The sequence below is a fragment of the Dermacentor albipictus genome, chromosome 7, assembly GCF_038994185.2.
Source record: "Dermacentor albipictus isolate Rhodes 1998 colony chromosome 7, USDA_Dalb.pri_finalv2, whole genome shotgun sequence".
In the NCBI taxonomy this organism is placed as follows: domain Eukaryota; kingdom Metazoa; phylum Arthropoda; class Arachnida; order Ixodida; family Ixodidae; genus Dermacentor; species Dermacentor albipictus.
Window position 1 is genome coordinate 84,512,601 of NC_091827.1, and position 15,857 is coordinate 84,528,457.

The 15,857-nt window shown below is 45.6% G+C and overlaps 1 protein-coding gene across 1 annotated transcript; it reads right to left on the reverse strand.

Annotated features, from left to right (window-relative positions):
• Positions 1-4,058: 4,058 nt before the first annotated feature.
• Positions 4,059-4,499, reverse strand: LOC139047858 (cyclin-dependent kinase inhibitor 1C-like). Its single transcript, XM_070522004.1, has one exon. The coding sequence runs from the start codon at positions 4,497-4,499 to the stop codon at positions 4,059-4,061; it is 441 nt and encodes a 146-aa protein (XP_070378105.1).
• Between the last annotated feature and the right edge of the window lie 11,358 nt (positions 4,500-15,857).

Consider the following 15,857-nt stretch of genomic DNA (forward strand, 5'->3'; position numbering starts at 1 on the left):
TAATTCATGCGTAAAGTCTACATGCTATAAAATTATGGCGATGACTAATGACGAATACTATGAACACTACAATGCATTGGGGAAAAATGATGCAATGTACAAAATATGTGAGATGCTAAAATTTTCTAAGAGCACTACTGCCTCGCCAGAGCCCTTGAACCCAAGGGACGAGAGGCATGTGCTATACGAAACAACTATCACAGCGCTATCCTCTATAGAGAGGAGGTACTACGAACGTATGGGCTAATTACATGTAATACAACATCTTTCAGGAAACCTAGCACTGCGCTGGTATCAAAAAGCGATTCTGCACTGAGTAACATAACAGGATGAAGGGGGATGTGCTGCCGGTATGCTAAGCGAAAATGTTTCTTTCATATTCGGCTTCCCGACACTCCAGCAGGACGTGGAGGACGGTCAGCCTCTCCCCGCATCTACCACAGGTTGGAGGCTCGTTTCCAGTGAGTAAAAAGTTATGCGTGCCAAATGTGTGTCCTATTCTTAGGCGACAGAATAGGACATCTCTTCGGCGTGATTTTGTTACAGGAGGCCAGAAACTTAATTGTGGCTTTATTACATGCAGCTTATTATTTGTTTCCAGGTCCCACAAGCGTTGCCTGTAGTTTCGCAGTTTCCTTCTTAAGAAAGGTTTCAGGTCTGTGACAGGGACTGCAGCGGTAGAATTAACAGTGTGTGATGCAATTGATGTGGCCATCTGGTCCGCTAGAACGTTACCCTGGATGCCCCTATGGCCAGGCACCCAGCATACAACCACATGCTGGTTAGATACATATGCTTTACATAAGATGGAATAGAGTTCAATTATTGTAGGATTTTTGTGCTTACAGAACCACATCAAAGACTTCACAACACTAAGGGAGTCCGTACATATAATTGATTTTTTGAGTTTTGATTTCTTTATATGCTTCACGGTCGACAATATTGCGTAGGCCTCAGCCATGAAGATACTTGTTTCCGGATGCAGTAAATCGGATTCCGAGAAGGATGGACCGACGGCTGCATATGACACCCCCTCGCGTGACTTCGATGCGTCTGTGTAGAACTCCGTGCAGGAGTGTTTGTATTGCAGTTCCCGGAAATGCATCTGGATTTCAATCTCTGGAGAGTGTTTTGTAACCTGCATGAAAGATATATCGCATTTTATCATCTGCCACTCCCAAGGAGGTAGCAGCTTAGCTGGAGGCATTAGGCGGATCTCGAGGAGTGGGACATGCATTTCATCACTGAGCTCCCTCACAAGTAGCGAGAAAGGCTGTCTTACGGAGGGACGATTGCGAAAAAGTGTAGCATATGTCATGTCATTAACGGCATTAAAACACGGATGTTGAGGATTTGAGTGGACTCTCAGAAAATATGCTTGGCTGATGTATGTTCTCTGCAGATGAAGTGACCACTCATTCGATTCTACATATAAGCTTTGTATGGGACTCTTTCTGAAAGCGCCAGTGGCCAGTCGGATTCCTAGATGGTGCACTGGGTCTAGCATCTTTAGTGCGCTCGGGGCGGCAGAGCGATAAATCACGGCACCATAGTCTAGTCGCGATCGAATGAGGCTTTTATAGAGATTCATTAAACACTTCCTGTCACTACCCCATGTAGTCTGGGATAGAAGGTTCATTATGTTCATTGTTTTCAGACATTTTTCTTTCAGATGTTTAATGTGGGGGACGAAAGTGAGTCTGTAGTCAAGTATAACACCTAGAAACTTGTGCTCTTTGTTTACAGGTATTTGTTGTCCGCCCTGTTCTAAGCAAGGATCTGGGATCATTCCTCTCTTTCTTGTAAAAAGGACACAAGAGCTTTTGTTAGGATTGATCTTAAATCCATTCCTGTCTGCCCACATTGACACTTTGTTCAGGCCATGCTGTACCTGTCTCTCGCATACAGCGAGGTTACAGGATTTGAAAGCTATTTGTATGTCGTCCACGTAAACAGAATAAAAGATTGGCGGTGGTAATGAAGCGCGAAGCCTGTTCATCTTCACGATGAAGAGTGTGCAGCTGAGCACGCCTCCTTGGGTTACACCCGTTTCTTGCGTAAATGGACGCGAAAGTATATTACCGACTTTTACCCGGAAGGTACGACTGGACAGATAGTTTTCTATTAGGTTTAGCATATTCCCATGGATGCCCATTTCTGACAGGTCCCTTAAGATTCCGTAACGCCGCGTTGTATCGTACACCTTCTCCATATCGAGGAATATGGATAAGAAAAGCTGTTTGTGTACAAATGCGTCTCGGATATTCGCTTCTACACGTACAAGATGGTCAGTTGTGGAGCGCCCTTCTCGGAAGCCACACTGATAAGGATCAAGCATTTTCCTCTGTTCAAGGAAATGAATGAGTCGCCGATTAATCATTTTTTCAAATGCCTTACAAAGGCAACTTGTCAGGGCTATTGGGCGGTAACTTGCCACTGAGGAAGGATCTTTGCCTTGTTTCAAAACTGGGATCACAATGGCTTCTTTCCATGCAACCAGGAGGTATCCTGCAGCCCAAATTGTGTTGAAAATTATGACTAGTGTAACTTGGGTGTCTTTATGTAAGTTTTTGATCACTTCATACATGATTCTGTCAGATCCCGGTGCAGAGCTCTTGCGAGCGCTCAAGGCAGCTTTCAACCCGGCAATACTAAAAGGACAGTTGTATGGTTCATTCTGTTGACATTTCCCCATGAGTGGCTTACATTCTTCTATTTGTTTATATTTCAGAAAGGATTGAGAGTAATGGTTGGCACTTGACACGCTCTCAAAGTGCTCCCCAAGTGAGTCCGCCTGATCTTGTAGGGTATCGCCTTCTGTGTTTACCAAAGGGAGTGCATATGCTTGTCGCCCTCTTATCCTATTGACCCTGTTCCAGGCTTTGGCCTAATCTCTGAACGAGTCAATACTCGACAGAAACTTCTGCCAACTTTCTCGTCTGGCCTGTCGGCGGTTTCGCCTGCCTTGGGATTTTACTTTTTTATGGTTGCTAAGATTCTCCGCAGTGGGAGAAGCGCGTAGCAACCCCCACGCCCTGTTCTGTTTTTCACGAGCGATCCTACAATCGTCGTTCCACCACGGGACACGTCGTTTGCAGGCCAAGCCTTTTACTTCTGATATGCATTTAGATGTGACATCTATTATGAATGCTGTAAAGAACTCGACTGCAGCATGAATTCCTAACGAAGACAGGTCAGCCCATGAGATACTAGTAAGAGATCGAAATTTCTCCCAATCAGCTGTCTCAATCTTCCACCTAGGAGCGTGGGGTGGATATTCGTTTTCTTTCGGTGATCTTAGCAGTATAGGGAAGCGATCGCTGCCGTAACGGTTGTCGGTAACTTCCCATTCAAGTTCAGGCAGTACAGACGAGGAGACTATGCTAAGATCTATGGAAGAATAGCTTCTGTTAGCAAGAGAGTAATATGTGTGTTCCTTCGTATTCAACAGACACGCACCAGAAGAAAAAGGGAACTGTTCGACAAGACGTCCTCGCGCATCTATATGAGGGTCGCCCCACAGGTAGTTATGTGCATTGCAATCGCCAAGCACAACATAGGGTTCTGGCAATTCACCTATAAAGGACTGAAATTCATGTTTGCTTAGATTTTAATGCGGGGGTATATAAAGTCAGCAAAGAGTGATCAGTTTGTTTAGCAGAATAGCTCGAACCGCCACTGCCTCAAGGGCCGTTCGTAGCTGTAAACGTTGACAGGCTATGCTTTTTTGAATTACAATTGCAACACCACCCGATGATGCGATAGCATCATCGCGATCTTCGCGAAAAGTAACGTGCTGTCGAAGAAAATTTGTGTGTTTTAGTTTTAAGTCGGTTTCCTGTAAACACAGCACTTTTGGATTGTGTTTATGGATAAGTTCTTGCACATGATCAAGATTCCTGAGAAGAGCTCGGACATTCCATTGGATGATTTGTGTATCCATATTTAAAGAAAATTGGTGCTGTGTTTGCGGAAACGGAAAGGATGCCTTAGGTTACAGAGCCCTTTCGAGGCCCTGTAACAGGGTTTCTGCCCTTTTTGAAGCGTTCGAGCGAGTCTCAAAGCTCCTTAAGCGTTTGGTGCGCCTTGAGGACAGGTGTAGTGTCCATTGCCTGCTGTGAGACGCCGGACAAGCGCTCTTGCGAGCGCGAGGTTTTCCGAGAGAGTCCTGCCCCGGAAGGCAATACCCCTGCGCCCACCAGCCCGGAGGTCGATGGGTCTCCCTGAGGGATTTGGCTGCGCTGGCCGTTGCCAGCGCTGGAAGGGGCTTTGGAGGTTGGGGCAGCCTCGGCTGCGCCCGCCTTCGGGGTTGATGGCCCCGTCTGCTGGGTTGGCGGAGCAGCGCTAGCTGCAACCGCCGCGGGGGCAGATGGCGTAGCTGCCAACTCACTGCTTGTGGGTCGGACAGCCGCCGGAGGCCGTTGTGACGCTGCCCCCTCACGCGCCACATCAGCAAGGGTTTTCTTGGGCAGGTACGATACCCGCCTGCGTGCCTCCATGAATCATACATTCTCTTTTACTTTGATCGTTACAATTTCCTTTTCTTTTTTCCAGGATGGGCACGACCGCGAGTACGCGGCGTGCTCCCCATCACAGTTTGCACAGTGGAGAGCATTCTCACAAGCTTCAGATGTGTGTTCGTGGGCACTGCATTTCGCACATATTTGGCGGCCTCGGCAGATCTGCGAGCTGTGACCGAAGTGCTGGCATTTGAAACACCGGAGTGGATTTGGCACGTACGGCCTAACAAGGAGCTTGATGTACCCGGCCTCGATTGACTCGGGCAAGACACTTGATCCAAAAGCAATTATCAGGTGCTTCGTCTGAATCTCTTTACCATCCCGCCTCATCTTAATTCTTCTGACATTGATCACATTTTGTTCGCTGAAGCCCTCCAGGAGTTCCACTTCAGTCAGCTCAAGCAAATCATCATCTGACACAGCACCACGGGTGGTGTTCATTGTACGGTGCGAGGTTACTGTTATGGGGGTCTCTCCAAATGACACTAGTTGCGGTAGTTTCTCATATTGTTTTACGTCGCGGAGCTCCATGAGGAGGTCGCCGCCTACTATCCTCGACACCTTGTATCCTGGACCAAAAACATCAGTCAGGGACTTTGAAACAAGGAATGGTGAAATGTTTCGCACTGTTTTGTTTGGCTTTTCGGAATGAATAACGTGGAAGCGGGGAAAAGTCTGGGTTTGGCATCCAAAAAACTTGAAGACATCTTCGGTGCGCCCTCGCTTACGGGCGGTAAGCAGCAGTGTTGTTTGAAAAGCCCAATCAAGTGCGCTTTTCCTTTGTAGGAGGTTATTTCTTTTTGCTTTCAAACCCAATAGCATTGCCTACATTGAGCATATTTCGTTATCGAATTGGCTGACAAGAGGTGAGGAGCACGCTCAAGTGAAAAGGGATTCGATGAGGCCGAGCCAGCACAGTGAAAGTAGATATGGGCTGCAGAATAAGCGTTCTTTCTCCTCCCGCAAACTACCAAGTACATAACCGGTTGAAGGGGGTGGTGCCGGCGTCTGTGATTGATCCGCTTCCCCTTACTTAACTTGCGGTGGCTGGTCGAAAATCTTGGTGGCGTGCAACCTATAGTGTTAAAAATTCCGTTTAAACGGATCCTTAGCAAAGAAGAGTTGGCAGAGCCATGTCGTATACGTGCTGAAAGGGCTCGACAACGTTATAGTGCCATGGAAAAATCTTTATTGCACGCAAGTAAGCCCATGCACTGCGGCCGGTCCGAGTAGCTAGTGCCAGAGCAATCGGTGGGCAGCCATCTTCTATTCCTTTTGGGACTGGGAAGCCTCCCGCTATTCATAAAAACATTCAGTTTTGTTCGACATATTAATGCGTACACGTCATTCGACGCTTTAAAGCGTACACGTCACTTCGACGCTACGAGTTTTCGTTGTTTTGAAACGTCGTGTGACAGAGAGGCGAAATGGACGCAGCCCGAAAACGTTAGATCAATGGCATAGTATTCTAACAAAAAAGGCGTCGAAAGAGAAATGGTTAATTTTATTTCGTGCGGTGTAGTCATACATAATCAGTGTGCATACATCATCTCAGATAGGGCGTTTTCACGGTTTTCGTGACGTCGCGTGGGAGAAAGACGGCGTGGGTTTATTCCGAAAGTTTTTTAACCAATCGCGGATGGCTGATTGCAGAATTGGAATAGAAAAGTTTGGAATATAGCTTTACGTTATAGCGCCCACTGCGCGCTATAACTTTTCTATTCCAATTCTGCAATGAGCCCTCCGCGACTGGCTAGAAAATTCTGGAGCGACATCCCACTACGCCCTGTCAGTCACGCGACGTTGCGAAAACCGCGAAAACGCCTCACCTGATGTGATATGTGTACACTGATAATGCGTGATTAGACCGAACGAAAGAAAAAAATATTAACATCTGATTTGACGCCTTTTTAGCCGTTAGCAAAGAAAGGATCGATCGTTTGACCAATTGCTATTGGTCAAACTTTTTCGGTCTGTGCCAATTTTACCTGCCTTTCGCACGATGCTACAAAACAATTGAAACTCACCACGTAAAACTGACGTGTACGCCTTGAAGACCAATTAATATGCCGGACAATACTGAAAGTTTTTCTGAATAGCCGGAGGCTGACCCATTCCAAAGGAATAGATGATGGCTTCCTGCCGATTGCAATGGCACTGGCTAGTCGAAGTTGCTGGGGAGCATGAATTTATTTACGTATAATACAAGATTTTGCGTGGCAGTGACGCATTATCGAGACTTTTCGACACGTGAAAGACATCATTCTGCCGACTCTGCTGAGCTGAGGATCCATTTTAATGGCATTTTTAACCTTCCGTTGCACGCCGCCGCTACTTTCGACCAGCCACCGCAAGGTAAGTATGGGAAGCAGACCAATCTAAGACGCCGGCACCACCCTCCTAATCCGGCTATCTACTTTCACTGCGCTCGCTCACCCCCATCGAAACTCTCTCCATTTCAGCGTGCTCTTCGTTTCTTCTCAGCCAATTAGATAAGAAAAACTGCTGGACGTAGGCAATGCTATTCGCTTTAAAAGCAAAAGAAAGTGACATCCTATAAGCGAGCTGCACGTTTTATTGGGCTTTTCAAACAGCGCTGCGGTGCCCGATGCTTGCGTCAGTGGTTACGCGAATTTGACGTCAGGAGATTGGAATAAAGATAGATTGGAATAGTTTTACCGTATAGGTCCCTTTGTATGCGTTCCAGAAAAAGTAACCGATGACAATTACAATTATTTCAATCAAAAATGCAATCGATTACAGTTACCAATTACTGTCCCACGAAAGTAACTGAGGAACTATTAAAAAATAGTGGACCATATTTTGCGTTACTTTCCTCCGGACGTTTATTAGCATTGCACAGATAGTAAACAGAACCACCTAGCCTCGCACTTTTACTGCATCTGATGCAGTCCTTTACACGTTGTTTACCTTCCGGAAAAATGACTTTTCAATAATTCAGTTGGTCAACGTCCCTCCTTTTTGTTTTGAAGACATCAGCAGGGACACGGAAAACTTGCTCGATGCGCGCGCTGGAGGGTAGCGTGCTGTTCTAGCATATATGAACCTTGCGTACAACATCGCGGTTGATTGTGGTCACTCAGCATCAGGGTCCTCTTTATAAGGCGCAGCGCTTCATTGGAGCTGATACTTGGAGAATATTATCCTGATCGGGGCAAAGAAAAGTCGCTAATCGAGATGCACCAGCACCTGTTCAATTCTTCGGCCAACATCTGTCCGGGTGTTAAGATGAGGAAATAAATACTGAGCTCTCGAGTTAGCCTCTCTAAACATGCTCGAGTCTGCTGTGTGGCGATATTTCGGGCATCCTACTTTACTACCCGAGAAATTCAGGTTCTGAAAGCAGCGTATCCCGTCACAGCTTGTCCCATCAGTAGTGTAACTGCTTGCATGCAGTTGGTTACTGAAAAAAACCACTTGAATTACAGTGAGCGATGCCAGAGCAAAGAAAGTCGCAGTATCTTACACGTTTACCAGAAAATCTAATGAATTACAAGTAATTATTTACGTGTAATTCGTTACGCACAAGTGTGCTTCTAACGCACATGAGATACGACAGGGAATGTTTTCGGAAAAAATTGCGCGTTAGAATCGTGTAAATACGGTATATTTAGAAAGAAAGTAGCGCGATACCTGATATCGCGGCAAACTGCTGCCAAAAAAAACTGGGTCAGTTAGACAACTAGCGCCAGTGAGAACTATTGTCAAATACTGGACCAAGAACAATGTTGCGCACTATCTGCGTCGGTTTGAACGTTACGTACGAACATTCGCTTTAAATGCCGCGTGTACAATCGTACACGCCAAGAAAACACATCAAATTCGGAAGAACGATAGAAAATAACGTTGTTTTTAAGTCTTTAAGCATATATTAAGGTATTACCGATTGTATCTGTACTAGAAATTTGCGGCAGTACGGACCAAGTGGCGTTACTGAAATGAGTTACAAGGCATGCGCACATCTGCTGCAATTCTACAGTAAGTTTCGATGCAGGAATGTTCTCTGATTTCCTTGACAGTAATGGTTCGCGCCTATTGCCAAAGAAGCATGCTGCTTTGAAAACCAAATTCACATGAAATAGACGATACCATTTCTGTGCCTCAAGTAACTTTGAGAGCTTGAGTGTGTAGTCCACACTTTCTTTTTTAACAAAACTCGCAGAAAAAGAATTCTCGATGGCAGATATCATCCGCTGCTGGTCTTCTGTAATAATATTGAAGAGAAACGAAACGTGTTCAGCATAAACATTCAGCAGAAATTATTTATCATCGATCGAAGGAGATATAGGTGATTCCTTGCCCATGGGTATCTGTTGACACGACCTCATTTCGTAAGAGGGCATTGACTCGCACACCGAACCAATATTTTGCCCTCTACTGAAAGAATTCCGCAATGCATCACCTGTGCGACAGAGCCAGCGGGCTGCACGTAAAACTGCTTCACATTGGCAGATTCAATCTTACAGAATGATAGCCTATTCTTCTCACGAGTCCTGACCCGTCGAAAGGTGAGGTCGATCTACTTTGATCTGTAGTGCGTCAGGATCGCTTCCTGACTTCTGTGTTTCAGAGTGCTTGACACGTTGGCAACTCAATTGGAGGAGTGTAAAATGAGTTTTGTCCCGTCTCGGACGACGAGGTCTGTGGAAGATTGAAGCCGTTTCATCTTTTTCTTGATCTCGGAGACCTTGACGCTGAATCAGGGAGAATCGCTGCAGAAGTGGAATTGAAATAGGGCGTTTGTTTTTACCTCCGCGACTTGCTCGTGTTTGATTTCTTCTTTTGTCTTTCTTTTTTTTAGCACTTTCTTGACAGGTGCGCGAAGGTGGCAGCTCACGTAGATACAGTTAGTATACCTAAAAGGTGTCCACCTTCCTTCCTACCTCCCTTTTTTCTTCTGCCTTTCCCGCCGGCGTGTATCCATGGCTACAGCGTTCTAATGCTAAGCTTAAGGTGAAGGGATCGGTCTTTGGTAGCTTTGGCCACCTACGTCATTTAGTGCACCTTGCTTATTTTATGGAGGTTATAAGGCAGATACAAAGCTGAGGACACGGCAATTCGCCAAGCATTTGAAGTATCCCGCGTTTACGTCACTCCAACGAACATATCGAATGGATCCGCACCAATGTTTTCTAGAACACATCGGCGATAGTTTTGACAGGGATTCTGTGATCCATTGCTCAAGGTTTAGGCTGGTGACGAATGCTGCTGGCGTGGGCCAGTTGTGACAAGGACGTGATAAAATGCTACCACGAACCAAACAATGCCTCGTAAGGCCCCGCAACTACGGAGGGCTGGCTTCGCAAGAGCCAACGCCAAGACAGGCTTCGAAAAGATACAGGGGCGTCAGAGGAGGTTGGCTTCCCTAGGCAGCCTGCTTGACGTGAAGCACTCCTCTAGTCGTTTACTCCGATAGAAATTATACGGACGCTGGAGGTGCTGTCCCGCTATCGAAGGCGCACACGTCGCTGGCGAACGGAGGGCGGGTTATATTTCATTGTGTTGAGCTTTCTTCAAAGCTTACCTACTACTACTACTACTACTACTACTACTACTACTACTACTACTACCACTACTACCACTACTACTACTACTACTACTACTACTACTACTACTACTACTACTACTACTACTACTACTACTACTACTACTACTACTACTACTACTACTACTACTACTGCGACTACGATGACGACAACGACGGCGACGGCGGCGGTGCGGCAACAGCTAGCTTTAATCTAATTTATCGAAAAGAATTGTTAACACTTTCTTCACCGTGCGATTCATGGCCGATCCCGCAGAGTGGGTCGCGCCATTTCACTAGGGAACAAGAACAAGCAGCAACCGTAACAACAATGACGGTGGCAGCAGCAGCTACAACATCCACAACAATGCAGCGGCAGCGGAAACCATGACAACGATGACAAACGAACGACAATGTTGGTGGTGGCGCCGGCAACAGCAGCAAGAATCACCACAACGACGATGACAATGACTGCGACAAAAACTGCAACAACAACGACAACAATGGCGACAACGATGACGGCGTTGGCAGCAGAACAACAACCATGTAGGAAAACGTAACGGTGGCAGACGAACCGTGCTATCGTCCCTACATTTATCCGGGAAAGCGAAGTAGGGGGCGGCGACCTACTGCGCTGGGAGTAAGAGCGCATTCTATTAGCTCTTGACTCGAGCCAGGCGAGATGAGCGGCGCGGTGATGACATATGATGATACGCGATGAAGAAGATGACGCTACGAACAGCACGACGACGGAGATGACGGCGGCGACAGCAGCAGCAGCACCAAGAAACCTTACTGCAGAAGCTTCCTAGTAGCACTTGACAGATAGTGGGCAAGCATTCTTTTCCATCGTGCACGCGCGCGCGCCACACGCACACACACACACACGCACACACACACACACGCACACACATAGACACACACACACGCACACACACACACGTACACACACACACACGCACACACACACACACGTACACGCACGCACACACACACACAACACACACACACACGTACACGCACACACACACGCGCACACACATACACACACACGTACACGAACACACGCACACACACACAACACACACACACGTACACGCACACGCACACACACACGTACACACACACACACACACACACACGCACACACACACGCACACACACACACGTACACACAAAAGAGGAGCAATGGGATTTCCATACATGTAAAGAAATAAAGGAAACTTTTTCGTGGCCTTAGATTTCCATGGAATTCTGCAATAGTTTTAAAGTTGCTGATCAGTTATCGGCAGTTCACTGAAAGGGAGCTTGTCGAGACATCAATATAGCAGGAACAATGCCACACTTCTCTGCTCTTATCTTCATATATCTATAAGACTGAGACTCGCAGGTTTCCGATATATGAAGGGAGAGGTCCGAGTGAGCTACTGCCGAATTTGTTTTATTGTTTCTGAGGCCACTCGCGGAATTTCAATTATTTTCGAAAAAGAAAAGTTCCTTACCGTCCACGTGGATTGAGGTTGGAAGCATCGTTGAACTGGCGCGGTTTATACCGGGCTACCTTACGAAATCGAGTTTCGTGGCTGGGGCGGAAGTGGCATCATCAATATTGGAAAACAGGAGGGCACGCGTAGACAGGAGTGTAAGGAAAAGAAAAGCACATGACAAACAAAGGCAGCGGACTGCGTAACGTGATTTGTTTCGCGAGTAGGCCCCGTTGCAGGCACTCCGTGTGCAGAAACCAAGGTCAATGTAGAGAGGAGGAGTGCCAGCTGAGCAAAGGAACGACGTGCGTTTGATCAAAAAGTAAAAAGAAATCTAGACACAGAGGAGGAAATGTCTCGTGATTTAGTCTTTCTAACCGCAACACACTCTCAGTACCCAGACGCTATTTCAAATATTTGAGGTAAATATTGGCTCGTGTGAAGTCTTCAGAGAAAGTTCCAGAAGAGCCCTTCTACTAGGGAAAGAAAAGTGAATACGACAGACATGTGGAGCTGTCGAGCCGTTAGACTTGTTTGCGTCACTTCGCAACGCGGAAACAATTGTATCTGCAGCTCGAACATGGTGCACCTACCTCTGTCATCGTGTTTATCGCGCACGCGCTCTTTTGCTATTTATGCGCAGCGGACGCGTCCGCCACGCAGCAAATTCTTAGGTGCACATGTCTTAATACGCTCATCGCCGATACATGGCTCAAATTTACAGTGAGGCTGCTGTTTAGACTATATGTGCGGCCGCTACAGATGTCGACGAAAATTCAATAAGAAACCATTGGAGCTGGAGAAGTTAGGCTTAAAAAATAATACTCGGCACGTTAAGAGTGAGACGTGCGCAAAGCTAGAAGTGTATGAGGCAGTCAGACCCTTTGGGGCCGATTACCGAGTGTCTGATAATTGAGTTTTGTATCAATGTGTGCTATTCAATAGTGCATTGCTTCGGGGCAGTTGCCCTGAAGCAGCATTATCAATATTCAATATATCGTATCAATATATCGAGGTGAAACCTGATAGGAGTAAAGTATGCATTTAGTCATTACGCTGTAGAAATTTTGTTTTTGTATGAACCGTAGGAATAGTATTATATTTGCTTTAATTATGCGTCTATACGGCGCCTTCCGAGCGAAAAAGTTGTTTGCTCTTTGCGGAATACTACGCAGACATTGAGCAAACTACCAAGTGTGGGTTTACGAGGCAGGCTAAAGTGGTAATTTCAATGTTGAATATGCATAGACGACGCCTTATGGCATATGCAAATTGCCGTCGCATGCTTTAAAAGCAACACTTCGAATATCGAATTATTTAGAATTGCTGCCCTGAACGAACCATAGAAGTGGTAGCTGGAAACATTGCAAATAATCGCCATCATCGTCGTACTATTTATGTCCACTGCAGAGAAGGCATCTCCCAGCGATCTCCCATTGCCACAATCTCGCGCTAGCTAAGCCCCGCTTAGAACTGCTTATTTAGGAATTTCATAACGCAGTGCAGTTGCCTGCCGTCTTTGACTACGCTTCCCTCGTTCTGGCAGGCATCCTGCAACTGTTATAGTCTAATAGAATAATAAATAAGATAATTTTATACAAGTAAGTAAGTTACTGGCAACCTATACAGTGGGGTCAAGGTGAATAAAATGAAATGTAGAAGTAGCGAGAAGTTGCGCGTTAACATAAACAAAAGCGTTCACTGTGCAATAAAAGATGGCGGTACTGTGCAGTCCTCTTTGAAGAAACGCAGTATATGGTGAACTTGCTTTCAGTGAAGATGACGATGCAGTCTAGAGTCCCAGCATTTTCATGTTCTTGAGCGTGCTTGCTCACTCGACAAGGATTGCGATGTGGGCTTGTTAGTTGACCATCTTGGAATGGTTTTAGGGCTTGTGTGCGTGTTTGGCTTCTAATGTCTTTAGTTCTTGCTGCGGTATGCACTTCATGCCACTCGAAGTCGTGCAGTGCGCTTGGCGTAGCACAAATTACCCATGCACTTGTTTTATTGCCCTTCATTCTGTAATCACTCCACTTATAATTTGTGTCGGCACTGCATGGTGAAATTTGGCGTATGCCGCTTCCCTAACGCGATGATGTGAGTGAGGAATATAGGGCGCTGTTCTGCACCCGTTCTCGACAACAGAATCCACGTACGTTCGGCTTTGCCATGGAATAGGCAGCTCACTGTCATTTACGATGACATTGCAGTGTCTTAGTAGCAAATAAAATATTATTTTACATGACAGTTTTGGCCGTCAGGCCGTTATAGTGTGGGTTTGCATTAGTGGCGCATGAAGCTTCAAAATTCGAGTTCTTACATCTTTTGGAACTCTTTAGAAAGCAGCCTTATGTAGGTGAAAGAGAAAATCGCAAACATTTAAATCAAACTCATATGCAACTTATGTTCCAGGCACCGCACGCGAATTTGGGAGGACGAAAACTGTGATAAGAGCAAATGCAATCTCACATCTATGCAAAAAAAAGGTACGTAAATGAAATAACGCAGAAGTTGTGCGCATCTGTCAAATGCGCTACTGGAACACACTATGATCTCCGACACAAGTTGTTCACGGTAGTTTGCGACGCCGAGCAGAAAAAGATGCAATGAGAGGTACCTAGGCAGGCAGGCAGGCAGGCAGTGAGTTATTTTTTTTTTCATAAAACAAGCTATAAAATCCGTGTATACAGACGAGGGCTCCAGAGAACGTAGCGATACTGTAAATGGGACCCTGGTTTGAGGAATTAAACAAAGCTGTATAATTTATACAGATTTGCAACAAAGCAGCACATACGAAGAAAGAACTAATAACAAAGGGGACAGATAAAAGCGAATGCTAAAGAAGATATCAATCAACACTATGCTGTAATACAGTATAATAAAAAAATGGTATTGGCAGATGTATACAATTTCGCAAAAAGAAGAGAAACTAACAAGCAAGGAAAATGTAACGAGCAAATAACTAGTGACGTAATCTAAAAATTTCAAAAAGAAAGAAGCAATTCTAATTGGAAGCCCGGAGCGACATGCCTGTGGTATGTTACTACACACCTGGTAAGAATGAAGTCAGAAGTAGTTAGGTGAAGGAAGATGACATAATAAAATGAGCTCAGTACTTTCTGTCCGATGATTTAACCCCAACAAGTGCCCTTAATGTGCAAACAGACACACACAAAATGATACAAATTTTCAAATTCACGCTGTTGTTTTGTTTACATCGGTAATTGCGAAAAAGTGCGATGGAATTGTTCTTTGGGTCATTGTCTTCTTTGTCAGCAAAAAATTATGGTGCTGCAATTGGCGTAAATAGTAAATAAAAAGTTATTTGAAAAAGAAGTCAATAAAATGTTATCAGTTCTGGCTGCGATATAGGCAAGAAGAGACAGCTAGAGCGGGTAGTATGAGACGATCCCAACAAATAACACCATTTATTGCCTGAGAGAACTGTACTGAAGAATTTGAATTGAGCTGGCTGTAACTTGCTGAAAATGAACGAAGATTATGGCTGCTAAGTTGAATGTGTGTGGTCAAAGTACGGGCTTTGCCCACACATATTTAATAGCCTGCGTGGCGTTCCACATGGGGCCCCACCCAGGCTTCATGAGGGCATCCACTGGATCTTGTGCACCGAATTTCTACAGAGTCTGCACAACTTGTAAACCGAGCTCTGCCTGTGCCCTTACGTGCGAGTCGTGTGGTTAAGTCTCCTTTTTTACCTTCGGATGCTTCTGTATTGAATGGGGGTTTCTGCCTTCGTTTTTCTTTGGCCCCCTTTGATATTTACTTTTCTCGGTGAGCGAGACTTCGAGAGCTTCCAGGCAGGGTGTCGAGCCGAAGGTTCTCTTATGTCACTTCGGATCTGTGTTCACGCTTTTCGGTGCGATTCAGGTTCAGCTATGGAGCGAAAATTATATTTGTTCGAGCTGGTGAACCGAACGTTGCTTTGTGAGTCGGTTAAGTAGGGTTTGAACGAGTTTCAAGGAAAAAAAATACATTCGCTCGCGAGCACCTCTGGTTTCTTCATGAACGCGCGGTAGATTTGGAAAGACAAGCTTGCTTGAGTTAGAACTACTGGTAACCGTTTTCTTTTGCGCGGTCATTAATTTTGCGTAGATCGCCCAAAATTTGGAACAATACACTGTTGCATATAGGTATGTCGAATTTGATTCAAGGGGATTGGTGACGCCCTGTGAGGCTATTAAATAAGTTTTTCCTATCCTATATTGTGACGTCCAGAGGAGCGCTTGTAAAGTAAAGCATATGCCAAGACTCCACGCCTATTTTATTGCGAGTGTTAAACAGGTCACC